Source organism: Dermacentor andersoni, chromosome 1, assembly GCF_023375885.2.
Source record: "Dermacentor andersoni chromosome 1, qqDerAnde1_hic_scaffold, whole genome shotgun sequence".
Taxonomy (NCBI): Eukaryota; Metazoa; Arthropoda; class Arachnida; order Ixodida; family Ixodidae; genus Dermacentor; species Dermacentor andersoni.
This window is the reverse complement of record NC_092814.1, coordinates 128099077-128113609: the sequence shown is the minus strand read 5'-3', so window position 1 is coordinate 128113609 and position 14533 is coordinate 128099077. Positions and strand designations below refer to the sequence as shown.

General features: G+C 44.5%; 1 protein-coding gene across 6 annotated transcripts in view; it reads left to right on the top strand.

The window, feature by feature from the left end:
* Nucleotides 1-14533, top strand: part of AP-1gamma (adaptor protein complex 1, gamma subunit) — a 213650-nt gene that overhangs the window by 94234 nt on the left and 104883 nt on the right. For all 6 annotated transcript variants that reach the window (XM_050191373.3, XM_050191372.3, XM_050191375.3 and 3 more), the window contains exons 7-8: nt 8082-8261; nt 11809-11978. In XM_050191373.3, coding sequence (XP_050047330.1) covers nt 8082-8261; nt 11809-11978 — 350 coding nt within the window. The remainder of the gene's footprint in view (nt 1-8081; nt 8262-11808; nt 11979-14533) is intronic.

Genomic DNA, 14533 nt, shown 5'->3' with positions numbered 1-14533 from the left:
ACCTTGCAGGGCTTGTTTTTGAGGTATTCGTGCACCACTGCAGGATGCACGAGCGGTGTGAGTTGTGAAACGGGTGAAACATAGCCGAGCACTAGCACACAGCTACCGAAGACCGCAAAACTGACCAAACTACCCACGCCGGTCAACGCACAGCAGCGCACGCTTCCCGATAACAGCAGATAACGAAACATGAAACATCATGCAGCGGGCTAAGCTGGCGCCGGGCTGGCGGGGCCGCACAGCGTGCGCGCCGAGATAGGCGAGGGTGAGGGAGTTGCAAGGGAGTTATGAGGGAGGGCGAGGGGAGAGGAGATGAGGCCATGCAAAGGAAATGGATTTTCGGCGTTGCCCTCCTTGTAGATGGTGCCAATTACATTTGCCACCCAAGCTGGGGAGTTTCCCACCGCGGTAAGAGCTACAGGGAAAGAGAAACACGTGAGTGGTGTCTACTCTTCCATGAACTATCGATATTTTCTGCAAGCGCCGCCGTTCTGGGAGTGCCGCCACGAATGGAACAGCAGCACTTCCATCAACTATCGACACCCCCCCCAATAAGTGTTGTGTGTGCTGTAAAACTAGAGTGTACTAGATTGGGAGAGTGGGTCCAACGAGGGCTCCGCGCTGAGGCATTTTTTATTGAAAATCCAGATGGCGCCACCGTCGCCTTGTTCTGGACGCTCGCCTCCACGCGCGGTGGAGGCCGCGGATGCGCCGGTCGGCAGCGGAGCGTGCCGAACAGAAGCACAGCCGCGGTCGAACGCAGCGTTGCAGTTGCGTTCGAGGATGACCATGCCTGGATTAGCCGGAGTCACAGAGTCAGATGGATCACGTTTGCAGTTTGCTTTCCTGTTTAAACCTTATGTGCGTGTTTCACTGTGTCATGAGATAACAAAATGCAGAGATTATATTCCGAAGAAATGGGGATCATGTGCAGTAATGAGATGAGGTACAGAAATAAATGAACTGTGTGGCATAATTAGGGGTTAAATAAAAATGGGTGGTATGACTGACGCCACACATAGACGACAAACGAAGAACGTTTATTGACCAGTACGCAGGAATATATATAGGCTCGAGAGGGGTGATAACGCAGCACGGAATCATGGTTCTTTCAAGACCGCAATGACGTCACAACACAGCGTCGTGCTATCACAATGGGTAAACCTTTTTCTTTCTTTCTCAAGGCGATATATTGAATGCTAACAAATTTCCCCGATGCCCTAATAACGGCAGAAAATTGACATTTAGGGAGAATATGGGTCACATACATTATTCATTACGTGCAGATTTTTTTTTTGTAGGTTAATTGTGTGTTTTGAAAATATTTGCGGAATAGCCGTTTTCCTCCCTATTTTTATGCGCCATACGCCTGAGCTGTAGTTGGTTTTCCAGACCCCCTGGGTGAATAAAGCAAAACACATTGTTTATATATATTTGCTTGGATTAGGAAGCATGTTATCGGTTGTCTATGTCTTAGAGCTCGCTCAGGTTTCCATTGTTACATGCCTCCAATCTGAATGATGGTTCAACAGAGAGCGGAAGTGTTCTCTTTGATGACCGGCTTTCATTTGTTGCATATGAGGCTGTTCTCTTTCGTGTGGGCTGCTAGCGTTTAGGCTGCTCGTAGAGATACTCTGGAAAATATGGCAGAAGTTTGTGGGTACCGCATCAGACTGAAGCGCAGGCTTTCCACGTTGTGTAGATACTTGCTGGCCTTCGATGATATGCACATAATGCCTCGGTATCTACTTTGCATCAAAGTGCAGCTCACAAATGGAGTCGATGACTTCCAAAGGGCCGATCGGTGCAGTGAAGATTGAGCTCCTGCACGCGTCGCCTTTCTTCATCTTTAGGGACTCCGAAGAGTGAGAGCCTGGCCTGACCTTTCAATCTACTGTATACGGTTTTGCAACCCACTACACAACAGTAGTTTTTTCGCCGAGGTGTGCTCATTCTCTCATTCTTCGAACACTCTGACAAGTCGCCGAGTTACGAGACAAACTATAGACATATGGGGGCCGTCTGTGCGCGTACACATTGTGCAGGCGGCATCGTTTGACAGAAGCGAGGTACCTCAATTCGTGGCAAAGCAGTAATTTGATAGTATTTTTTTTTTTTCACGAAACAAACACAAGAACAACGGTGTCTCGAGCAGACGATGGCGCGATGAGCAGACGACAGCTCATCGCGCCGCCGTAACAACCGTAGGTAGGTGTGGTTCTGCCGGGCCGCTGAAGCGCCGGAACATCAGAAGAAGGAGGAGCTTTAAGAAGAAGGCGACTGCAGCGCCGGCGCAAATTTCAACGTTATTGCTTCACCATCGCCGCTTGCCGTGGCCTCCGTTGGACCCACTCCCCCATTCTAGTACACTCCAGTAAAACTATACAAAATATTAAAAAACCATTCTGAAAAGTGAAAAAAAAAAAAAGAAATGCGCGGGGTAGCGAAAAGTACGGGCAGGGCCATAGAGCAAACATAAAATTGTAACTACTTTGTAGCTCCCCTGATATCTCATTGGTCTCACTTTCTTGGCGGTGCTATGTTTTTGGTTCGATTGTAAGTCGACCTCCCCACTTCAGATTTTAATATTAAAAAGAAAAAATGGGTCGACTTTTAATCGTGTAAATACGGTATTTAGTTACAATGGTAATTGTGATTGCACGCCTGTTGAATTAACTAACATTGAAAAGGCCCATCATCCTGCCCAGTTTCCTTATTCTGCACCTTCCAGACTGAGTTTTTCCACAAAAATGTATTTTTTAAGGATAAGTATAGCAAAGATACAGGCAAATCAAATGTTAAGCATTGCCATAATGAGGCAAGCTAATTTTCAGTTTGAGTGGAATTCATTCCCACTGCCTTGACCAGCATTCATAAGCAGCCTTTTTCTCCTTTGGGTCTTCCCTGCCAGTAGGGGGCAAGCTCTTTCACCATGGTGTCACAAAACTTAAACCTCGCTCGCCGATCCGGCTGCCAGGCGCAAGCCGACGGAGCACAGGGGTCCGCTTTACGCTTCGCCCCGGCCTACAAGCGAGAGGTTTTGTACAACATTTATTTATTCAGGGTTGGTCAGCCCGAGCAAGGCGCTCGGGTATCGGTGCGTCGGCAATCACGAAGCAACTCGTTGAAGGGGGATAACAAAGCATTTAATCATACACAAAACTGATCAAGGACAATAAAGGAACAAAGAATTCAAAGTAGGAATGAACAAAATTGGCGAAAAGCACACACAACTCGAAACGCGACCAGAACACACAATAATCAGGCAGGGTTACAACAACGGAAACAAAAGAGTTTAGAGGCACACGAGTCATTGAGAGTTAACCGAAGAAAGAAGAAGAGGACAAGCCGGTGGACAGACCATATCAGAGCGCGACGAAGAACGGGGACGGCTCGGGTGGCAGTCGTTGCGGCGATGGCTCGAAGGCGGCGGGCCTGGAACGATGAAGCGCGCGCCTCGTCCGCAGGAATTCGGCCCCGCATGCCGCAAAGACTCACACAACCTTCTTCGCTGCCTGTTTCCAACCGACTGTGTCCCTTCCCACCGAACTGCTAACGAGCTGGCGGAGGGAAGACGCTGGTGAAAGACAGTGCTGTGCCCAGCGGTTATTTGCGGGCGTTTTTTTTCTCGGCGCCACCGAAGACAGCATGCACACTGTCGATTTATGGCCTGACCGTCTCCGCGATCCCGACCAGCGGAAGCGACCGAACAGTAGACACAGGGCGCACAACTCTCTTCACCGTGCGCTCTGCCTGCTCCACTCTGGTAATCTTACACCGCGGCCAAGCCCCGACTCCGTCGAAGGGGACAGTGAAGCCGCCTCCGAAGAACAGCCGCTTGCGCGGCTCACAAAGCCGACCGTCTCCAGATGCACCTCGACCCTGGGCAGTCCTCTCCGCCCTCTCTCGCGGCCTCCTCCCGTAGATTCTGAACGGGATGCCCGAAAAACGCACTCTAAAGAAATATATATATAACGTGGTTGGCGCCGGTCTGTGACACATGGGAATGAGGTCCACTATGGAAGGCAGGAATTGGGGGCAGCATGCAACTTCTGACACACAATATGCTCTACCACGGTAGAAGAGTGCACTTCCTTGCCAGTGCTTTTTTAAACACAAGACTATCACAGTGGTGACAAGCGACACTGCACCGCAAGTGCATGTAGGAAGTGGGTATGCACATTCCTCAATAGGAGAAGCTAGGGCAGCATACACCCTAAGAAAAGTTTACACCCTTTGAGTCGTATCTAGCCACACAACAATAAACGTCATCGGTCGTGTCCGCATTTCCTTTCTTTAATGCTGCGAGCCCGGTACTTCCCAGTAACGAATGGCATCATCATGTCATAACATTGCTGACAGGAAAGTAGCGGGCGCTGCGTTTTCAAGAAAGGAAATGCAAGCAAGGCAGATGACGATTATTGTTGTGTGGCAGATGTGCACCCCAAAGGGTTGCTTCGCCTCAGCACAGCGATGTTACACAGTGAAGTGTACGTGAAGTATTGTGGTGAAGCTTAAAGGGCCCCCTCACCAGGCCCCATAGCAAATTTTGGTTACATGCTGGAAGTTGTTACGTGTCCTCTAAGGAGCGTTCTGCCGCAAAAATTTTTCAAATCTGCTTATTAATAGCCGAGATAGAAATATTTCAGTGCCGCGAACCCAGCAGGCGGGCTCCACTGCCAAGCAAGACACTCTCTCCACTCGCCCAGTCTAGCCTACGCAAGCGAAATTTCTTCCCTGCGTTCTCCCATAGCGGACTTCGAGGATCACGTGACGCATACATCACAGGCCCTGCCTTCATTTTTTTTTCTCCTCATTTTTTCGGAGTGACGCACTTCCGCCGATGGCGTCACGCGCGAGCTGTTGTCTCATTTGTGCAGTGCACGATTTTGTGTGCTGTGCGTAAGGAAACATAACTAGCGGTATAATTCAGTGCTACACGAATACTGAGGCAGTACAAGCGAATCGCAGAGCATGATCACGTGCTGGAACACGGTAGAAAAAGCCATAGTTTTGGTACTTGTGCAGGTGACCGCACGACCATGGGAACAAGCAGACGAAGCGGAAGTACATCTCTCTTGCTTTGGTGCAAAGTAAAACAAAAATCACGCAGACATTCCGTTTGTGTGTTTTATTATTTCTCTAAACTTCAATTCATCAATTTAAGCGACAGATCACACAGATAGCAGATGTCTTGAATAATTCTCGAAGTCGCATGTCACCACGAGCGACGTCACACTGCGGGCACGACTACACCACCCACCGGCTTGGAGCGTGGCGGCCGTGAGGAGTAGGAAAAACAGCGTTCCATTTGAAATTTCAGATCTTTCCGCAGCGCGTAGCGATGTAGTACTTTGCAGACACGATCGTTATCGCGCAATGTATGCTCTGCGCTCGTCAGCTCAATATGGCCAGACCTGGTGAGGCGCCCTTTCACAAGCGTGGGAAGGGGCAATTGTCATGGGACGTAGTAGTATTCCATAATTATACACGCATGCACCTGCCGTCCCCTGTCACAGTACAAGCACCGACAGGCTTCAGAGCTTTATCGGACGTGCCTGTGCGGATTTGAACCCTTAAGGGCAGTGAAAGAGATGCATTAATTTTTTCGGGCTGCCTGATTTGATTTTTCGGACGTTTTCGTGGCCCCTAGGGAGTACAAAAAATAGTATGTTGACTGTACAACTCACCAAGAGGATGCTTCAAATGGTCCGTCGGGTGAACGCACGGTGGAACGAGAACAAGAACAGAAATGACCGTTGCATTGAGGAATGATCGTGAAAGGAACTGTGCCGCCTCTTCTTTGAAGGAGCTTGAGCTCAAAAAGCAAAGTGTTGGCTGATGCGAAAATGCAGGTGACCCCTCATCCAAACCAAAATAAACTCTTGAAAGCAGTGAAACACAACACAGAGGCATTTTGCGTGGTCTTAAGAAGAGCATGTGAGGACAGTTGAGGTTGGCTTTCCAACTGCTGAGAAAATCGCACTTGTGACAAAGGTCGGGCCTAATACCAATGATCTTGCTATCACTTGATAGAAATAGCTCATTTTCAGAAATGTTTGCTTCTGTATGCACTCTTTTTATTCGTGTTTGAATATGTTCAAGTCAGTTTACAATGGGCTTTATTATTTTCCTTTTTCAAAGATATTTTATTTGCTGTGCATTTAACTATCCCTTACCTTCAGTTTTCTATTTTGAATAAAATAAGCACTACTCATTACTATTCAAACTGGATGAAGTTTTCTTTTTTTTTTTAAACGCTTACTTGAGAGTGACAGCATCGGGCGACGTTTCAGCCTGTCTTGACATAAAATAAAGGTCTGTGTCGCTCAGGGAAAACCTGGAAAACTCTGGGAATTTGAACATGTAAACTTAGTAGACACCCTGTTTTTGTGGTGCTTGGGTCCTTTAACCAAGTAGCGCCGTTTGGTCTGTCACATGCAGAATGCATCGCAGTGTTGACGTGACGATGACATCAGCTGTTCTGCAAAAAAGATTGCACGAGTTTTAGTTTAAAATGTATCCTTCTTTTATATATTTCACTGTTGCAATATTTTGCACAGAGCATGACCATATGCACTACACACCAGGATTTCTTGTTTGCTATGTCCAGACCTGGTGAATTGCCCTTTAACTCTTACGATTTTAAAAGGGCCCGGACCACTATTTATTGTAGGCAATAAATGCACTTGAATTTAAATTATGCTATTTCAGAAATACTTTGCCACAAGAAGTTTTTCAATGCATTCAGCGGAAGTGGAGTTATTGGCAATCAAATATATTCGTGATGCTTCCGTTTCTCTTTCATTGACTTGCACTGCAAAGGCTACAGTGGAGTGGGGTGTCCCCACAATGCTCTGTCTACTGAATGTCACCGTGGCGCGCAGTTCAAATTTGGTTTTGAATGTTTACATAGATGCCACTATTTCCAATTTTGGTGCCTACAATGTGCCAAACGTAGCCAAATGTGGTTGTCCGCAGTGAGCCGCAGTGCACTAGCCAGTAGACTCATCACGGCACTTCGTGATGGCTGCGGTATCTAAGTTACGTAGCAGACTGCACCTACATGCAGCTGCAGCATTTGGTTTGTGCACAACAGGACTAGAGTGCGCGCTCACGTTCACATGTTCCTGTCTGGCCGTGCTACGTAGTCTGGAACGGCTTTGTCTTTCACCAGCTTGACTGATGGAAAGTAGCCACATCCAATTTGCACATTTTGAAGTGCTCATTACGAAATGAAGTCTGCCAAGGCGTGTAACCAGGAGTGGCCAAGAGTGAGCATGTGCTGGCAAGCATGCATATTAAAAGGGCCCCTCACAAGGTCTGGCAATTTTTAGCTGGCAAGCTCAGTGCATACAATGCGCGCTAACGATCGTGTCTGCTAAGTACTACACCACTCCGCGGAAATAGCTGAAATTTCAAACTAAATGCTGTTTTCCCTTCTACTCGTGGGTGCCACACTCCCGGCCGGAGAGGTGACGTACATGCGCAAGTTCACCTACCTACATGTATATGCTGTGACATCACTCGCAGTGACACGTGACTTCAAGAATTGTGTAATCTGTCTCTTCAATTGACGAATTAAAGTTAGGGAAAGAAATAATAAAATACACAAACCTAATGTCTGCATATTTTTGTTTTACTTCGTACCGGCTTCTGCTGAAAAGAGAGCGTTTGAGAGGAGAGAACGAGGACTTCACACTCTGCTTGCGATGTCCACGTGCCGTGCCCGACTGCTAACTTTGACTGAGATGTTCATAGCAGGATATGCTATCCGCAGACTGTGTTTTTTCACCAAGCCTGAGGGGTGGCTTGCACAAGGAAAATAATTTAAATTGTACATAAAACTGTTTGTGCTGTGAAATTTGCAGATTGGTGAGGAAACAGTGATGACTTCCATTCAGTGCAAAGTACCTTTTTTCTTTGCCTTGTCTCAATTTGGCTTAAGGCACAATGTCAAGAGGAAATTCTAGGGTTCGCCGCCCCCCCCCCTCCCTTTTTAGAGCCTCTTCTACCTTTGCTGTGCTGCAGTAAAGGGGCCAATTTTTCTTTTCTTTAGAGGCTTTGAAATTCTAATGCAGGTGAAGATTTTGCGACTGCTACGACTGCTGGGCCACAATGACCCTGAGGCAAGCGAAGCCATGAATGACATCTTGGCCCAGGTTGCTACTAACACTGAGACCAGCAAGAATGTGGGCAACGCCATCCTGTATGAGTCTGTTCTCTCTATAATGGACATCAAATCTGAGAGTGGACTCAGAGTATGTATTTCATGAGTCATTGTCTCAAGATAATGTTAACTGCATGGTGATACTGTTGCATCTTCAATATTTTTTTTTTCTCTATCATTGTTAAACAAAGGGGAATAAATTCTGTAGTGCATTCAACAGCATTAAGCGGAGTTTTAAGGCCTTAGTTTGTTTTCAAACTACCTTAAAGGGCAACTCCGGCTATTTTTTGATGTCCATTGATCTTAATAAAATTTTGAATATATGTTCTCTTTTGCACTCTGAATATCTTTGCTGGACTATATGGACTCTGATTATTTGTGCCGAACTATATTGCTCCAAGTCATTTAGTTTTCCTGAAAATGAATTTTAAAGAGTGGTTGCGTTCCCGACTCATGCCTTTCTACTGGCCACCTTGTGTTTGTGACGTCAGACTACACCGCCACTGCCGCTGAAGTCGTTGCTTAAATCGCCACTGTCTAGTTTGGAAACTGTAAAAGCTCCCTGTGTCATCAAGAGACATCCTCAGCTTCGCTTCTTCGGCGTTAGTGCCAAGTGTACTGCGTGTTTCCATTATGGTAGTGTAGGATCTGATGTCATCAACTCATTGTGCCATCACATGAATCGGCTACCCGTTCCGGTTTCCGTATCTCGTTTATTGGTTATTTAAGATTATTGATGAATTTTCAATTAAATTGAATCACCCTACCGGGTACAGGACTGTCAATGCCATTTGAATATCACAATATCCTAATATGGTTAAAGAAACTCTGGAGTTGCCCTTTAAAGGATCATCTACATAGCATTTGTTTTATTTGATAGATGCTGTTGATGGTGTGTCAGCAATTCGTCTTGACTCTTATCGAAAGCTTACTCTGACATGGCAGTTAGTAAGCTTAAGTTCTTTGGTAAACAAAAGACCTTCTCAAATTCTCAATAAGAAAAGACCACAGATAATGTTAAATGTACGAGAAAGTTAAGGTCAGATTTTACTGATTTTACATTTGGTTCAAAAATGCTTTTCATTCCCTACTTTGCGGACGTATTCTGGAGGCTCTGGAAATCTTATGCTTACTAGCATCAGTCTGTGTTCCCAAATATTAATTTGGTGTGAATTTCGATAGATCAGTGAATAAAAGTAAATGGAAAATGCCACATGCAGCTTTCGATAAAGTAAGTTGAAACAGTAAACTAAATTCACACAGTAGGAAAGTTTGGCTTGGGCCTATTCGTTCATCATTAAATAAAAAACAGTGTGCATGTACCTGATGTGCACTGGTTCTCATTTTAACAAAAGGAATGGGCACACATTCACAAGTTTGTACCCAGCTTTCATGTGTATGTGTAATTTATACATTCAATGTAAGCAACTCATTTGGCACGGGTGAGCAGGAGTCACAGCTGTTTGATATATAACATAATTTCTGTTAATGAAGTTATTTATATACTGTATGAAAAAAATGTCACTTTTGTAGGCTGTAACATGTTAAGCATGTGAGTCGTTACTGTAAAAAATGGCATTTACATTTGTAAAATCTAGTTGGCCCAAATAGTCCTTCGTGCACAAGTGGGAAGGGAAGTAGGGAACTTATGTAGCTGTAATAGGGAGGTGCCAATGCCATTGAACCAATCCCCATTTTGTTGCCAAAACACTGACTTTTTATCCACTGCCAGCTAAGTTTCTTTTGAAGGTTTTGTGAAGAGTGTCAGCGAAGCAGAAATTTAATTTTGTACCTACTGATGACAGAGTGATGACACACAGAGTCATATAAATTCAACTTAAGATTTTTGTTTGAGCAGTGCTTATTTATTTTTTATTCTTTTGTTTGATTTGAACCTCAAGGGTCCCCTGATGGGACTTTACATGAGGGGTGGGCACATGAATGGTGGATAACAATGAGTTTTGCATAGAATTATGAAGAGTACATAGCTTCTTCGATGGCATTCTTGAAATCAGTGGGATCAGGAATAAGAGCTTGGCTGCAGGGAAGGTCATTCCAGTCGTGAGCCGTGTTCACAAAAAATGACTTCTGGAACGTAGTAGTGCGGGCACGATGCGGGATGATGCTGTTAGGATGGCCTCTGCGTGGTGTTCGACGCACTAGTTGGATGAGCTGGCTGTCTCAGGGTGAACAATGGAAAAACCTGTGATAAAAGCAGAGGCATGAAATACGGCGACGGGAAGCGAGAGAAGGCAGTTGTAACAACCTTTATAGCAGATATACTAGAATATTGTGAGTAGTTTGAAAGACTGAAACATGTAGCACAATTTTGAACTGATTCGAGAGCTGTAATAAGGTTAGACTGATGTGGATCAAAGACTGCACTAGCGTATTCAAGTTTAGGTCGCACAAGTGTTTTGTAAGTTAGTAATTTTAAGGAAGAAGGTTTCGTGCGCAGGTTACAGCGAAGGTACTCAATAATTCGATTAGATGAATTTATTATGTGGTTAATGTGGTAAGACCATGATAAATCACTAGTGATGTAAACTCCAAGGTATTTAACGGAGCTAGTGGAAATAATGGTGGTATCCTTAATTTTATAAGTAGGTAGAGTATAATTTCAACGGCGGTGAAAAGAAATTAGTACAGTCTAAGCAGTATTCAGGGGCATTAGCCAAGTAGTGCACTGTTTCTTTATGACATTAAGGTAATTTTGGAGGACAAAAGAATCGTCAGTGTTAGTTATAGGGCGATAGATTGCGCAGTCATCAGCGAAAAGGCAGATAGTAGATGTTACTATGGAAGGCAGGTCATTAATGTATATTGGAAAGAGCAAAGGGCCAAGAACTGTGCTTTGGGGTACTCTTAAAAGAACATGTGAGTAAGAAGATGAGAAGCCATTAGCGGAAACAAATTGCATGCATTCAGTTAAAAAGTTTCGAATCCAGTTAAGGACATGTGGATAAAGGTTTAAAAGAGACAGTTTGAGTGAAAGGCAGGAATGGGGTGCTTTGTTAAATGCTTTCTCGTAGTCTAGGAACAGTGCATCGGTTGGGATATTGTGGTCAAGATTGTAATGAATGTCATGCAGGAACAAAGCTAATTGGGTTTCACGAGTGGCTTTTCCGGAATCCATGTTGGTTTGGATGAAAGTAGTTGACGGATGTTCGAAATGTTGCAACATTAGAGTAAATGACGTGTTCCATGGTCTTAGAGCATACGCTAGTTTGCGAAATAGGTCTGTAGTTACTTGGGGATGATCGGTCACCTTTCTTCGAAACTGGGATGACCTTCCCAATTCGCCAGACATGTAGAACGGAACCTGTTGAAGCTGTAATGGATGCTGTAAAGGGTTATTGCCTGAGGCAATGCTGAAAAGCCTATTTTATACTTGGTATGCTATGTGGCATGCTATCTCCAGCATTTTGCACATTTGTCAGCTCTTCCTTTTAACTCTGTAGTGTCTGGTAATCAAACCAGTAGTTGCTGACCTGTCAGAGTCAAATTAGTGCAAGTTGACCGTATTTTTTCATGTTGGTTTTGCTCTGGCTGTTGTTATTTTCTGCACAATTTGATGTGCTGGTGTGCCATGCTTTGTTTTGTTTCTTTTTTCTGACACGATTACTTTCTGTTGACAGGTTTTAGGGGTAAACATTCTGGGCAGGTTTCTCCTCAACACGGACAAGAACATTCGCTATGTGGCTCTAAACACACTTCTCCGGACAGTGCATGCTGACTACACAGCAGTTCAGAGGCACCGCAATACCATCCTAGACTGCCTTAAGGATCCTGATGTTTCAATTCGCAGGTGGGGCTACTACTCTCTCCTTTGGAAAGGACTCATGTGCTTGAAGCTCTTGATAACCATCACTGAAAATGTCACTATCAATACCTTGAAAGCCTCAGAGCATTTAGTATTCCTGTGAAGTTGATCTCCGTGTTTTTTTTTTTTTTTATACACTTGGAGCTGTGATGTCATATCGATTAAAAAAAGGAAAATGTGAGCGGTGAAAGACCATGGCTAATCATGGGGCGACATCCAGAATGCTGCTGTGCCATGACTGGCTGGAATCCAGCTTTCCTCTTTTTAAAGAGAGACAGAAGAGAAGCACAAGGTCAGTTTAGGCAGGTATAGAATGTTGTGTAATACAGTACATTCAAACATTCTTATAAGGAAATTACATCCCGCACAAATGGTGTACCAACATTGTATCCAATATTTGTAAGCATATCTTCGATACATGCTGGTATTGGTGAGTATGATTTTAGATTTACTTTCTTATTATCCAATAATTTGTTATATCTGTGTTTATTATATTCAGGTTCAACTGCATTAATATTCTATTGCCAAATTATTGACTACACTCAAGTAGATGCTTTCAAACTCCATAATGTTGCAAACTGTACAGGAATCTGTTTTTACAGGCTTTCTGGCCTTTTTATCTACTGCTCGTACTAAGACGCCACTTTGTTATCCCAGGTGTGCCGAGCCTGCCAGTCTGTCTTAACTTTTCTGTTTAGTGCCCCTTTGAAGGTGGGCTTCTCCCATATGCAGTATAGCTGAGTCTCGTAAGGGCATCTTGAGCAGGCAAACAATGTGCAGTGTGCGCCGAAACTGACTTTCGGGAACCGGCATCTAGCAGCGTTTTGACACTTGCCATGCTTCTGTGCTTTAGAACCATTGGTTAGATTGACAAAGGCGGAGTTGGCGCTGTTGGTGACAGTGGTGAATTCTTTCAATGAAAAACATGGCACTGAATAGCATAAAGCTTGGTAGTGAGTGTCAAAGTAGCTAGGCCTAGTGTTATCACTGTGGCTACGGCTGCTAACCAGTCGGCATGTGAGAGCGCTACTTTGATGCTCTGAGATAATCAAAATGGGGGTGATGGTGGCTACGATTAAAAAAAAAGCGAGAAGTCTGGAAAATTGTACAGCAGAGAGTTTCAAAATCCAAAATTTCGGATCTTTTTATATATTAGCACTGTGGGGTATGTGATGGTACCATCTGAAAAATTGGGCCTTCAAAAAATTGGTTGTTGACTGTATTTGAGGATGTAATAGTGACTTCATGAATAGCAAGAATATCTCAGACAAGAATTAAAATATTTATTCCAAAATTCTTGCATTATTTCTTTTACACTTGTTTTCTAGGACTGTTGAATAAAACCATCTTCAGTCTCAATTATTGACTGGATTTGGCTTTGATAGCGGCTGCATATTTGGATCAGATGTTGTATGTTGGTGTGGGGCAGTGGTTCCACAGTAGCAACCTTTAGTGAGTTCTTAACATTGTGTGGCTGTTTCTTGTAGTCCCCCTCTCAGTGACATTACCTGTTCTAGCAGCATAGCAGGTTTACATTGGAAACTAGGATGCCACATTGACATGGCCGCAGAAGTTACCGTATTTACTCGCATAATGATCGCACTCGCGTAATGATCGCACCCATGAATATTGTTGTCAAAATTTGATTTTTTTTTCTTTCCCTTGTAATGATCGCACCCCAAACTTGTTGCAGCGATATGTCGTGTGCCAAGTCTAGCTAACGATGATCGCACTTACCATCTGTTCAATGCTGTCAAATGCTAAGCGAACGACTCTTGAAGACATACCAAGCGGTCTGCACGCACCAAACATTCTTAAGCAGATGCCCCATTTCATTCCTTTCATCACGTTGCGCACTTTCATGAAGAAAAAAAAAAAAAAACTACAACCAAACTTGTCTTTTTTTTATTACTTGTAGGCTTCATAATGGTTTTGGCCAACAACAACAAAAAAGGCGCCTTTCGATTCTTGTCGTCTGCACTCGTGGGCACGCAACAAATTGCGAGCGGCAACTATAGTGGCCACGTTTACACTGGTACGTTAGAAGTGTACCCTATTCATACGCCGATGCTTGTAACACAGCTAAGATATTCGCCCACCCTTAGCGAGCGGCAACTATAGTGGCCTCGTTTACACTGATACGTTACAAGTGTACCCTATTCATACGCCGACACTTGTAACACAGCTAGGATATTCGCCCACCCTTAGCGGTGAATAATAGTGAAGACAAATGCCACAGTTTCTGCAGCATGCCCGCCATGTGTTTCTATGTCACTGGCAGCGACGTGCCCCATCTCTGTTTCTGTCCCCTCAAAGCGGACATGACTACGTTATTGTCGCAAACTTGCCGATATTAACGATATTATTCATTACTGATTCAAAGGAACTGTTTCAATGCATGTAATGTACTCTCAAGAAGACCAAAGATCCCATTCGGTGCGTTCGGCTTGCTCCGCCGGCCGCCATATTTATTCTGCTGTCCCGCACTACTGTTACAGCTGCAGCCGCCTGCTCGTTGACCGGTTGTCATCCCGCAGCAA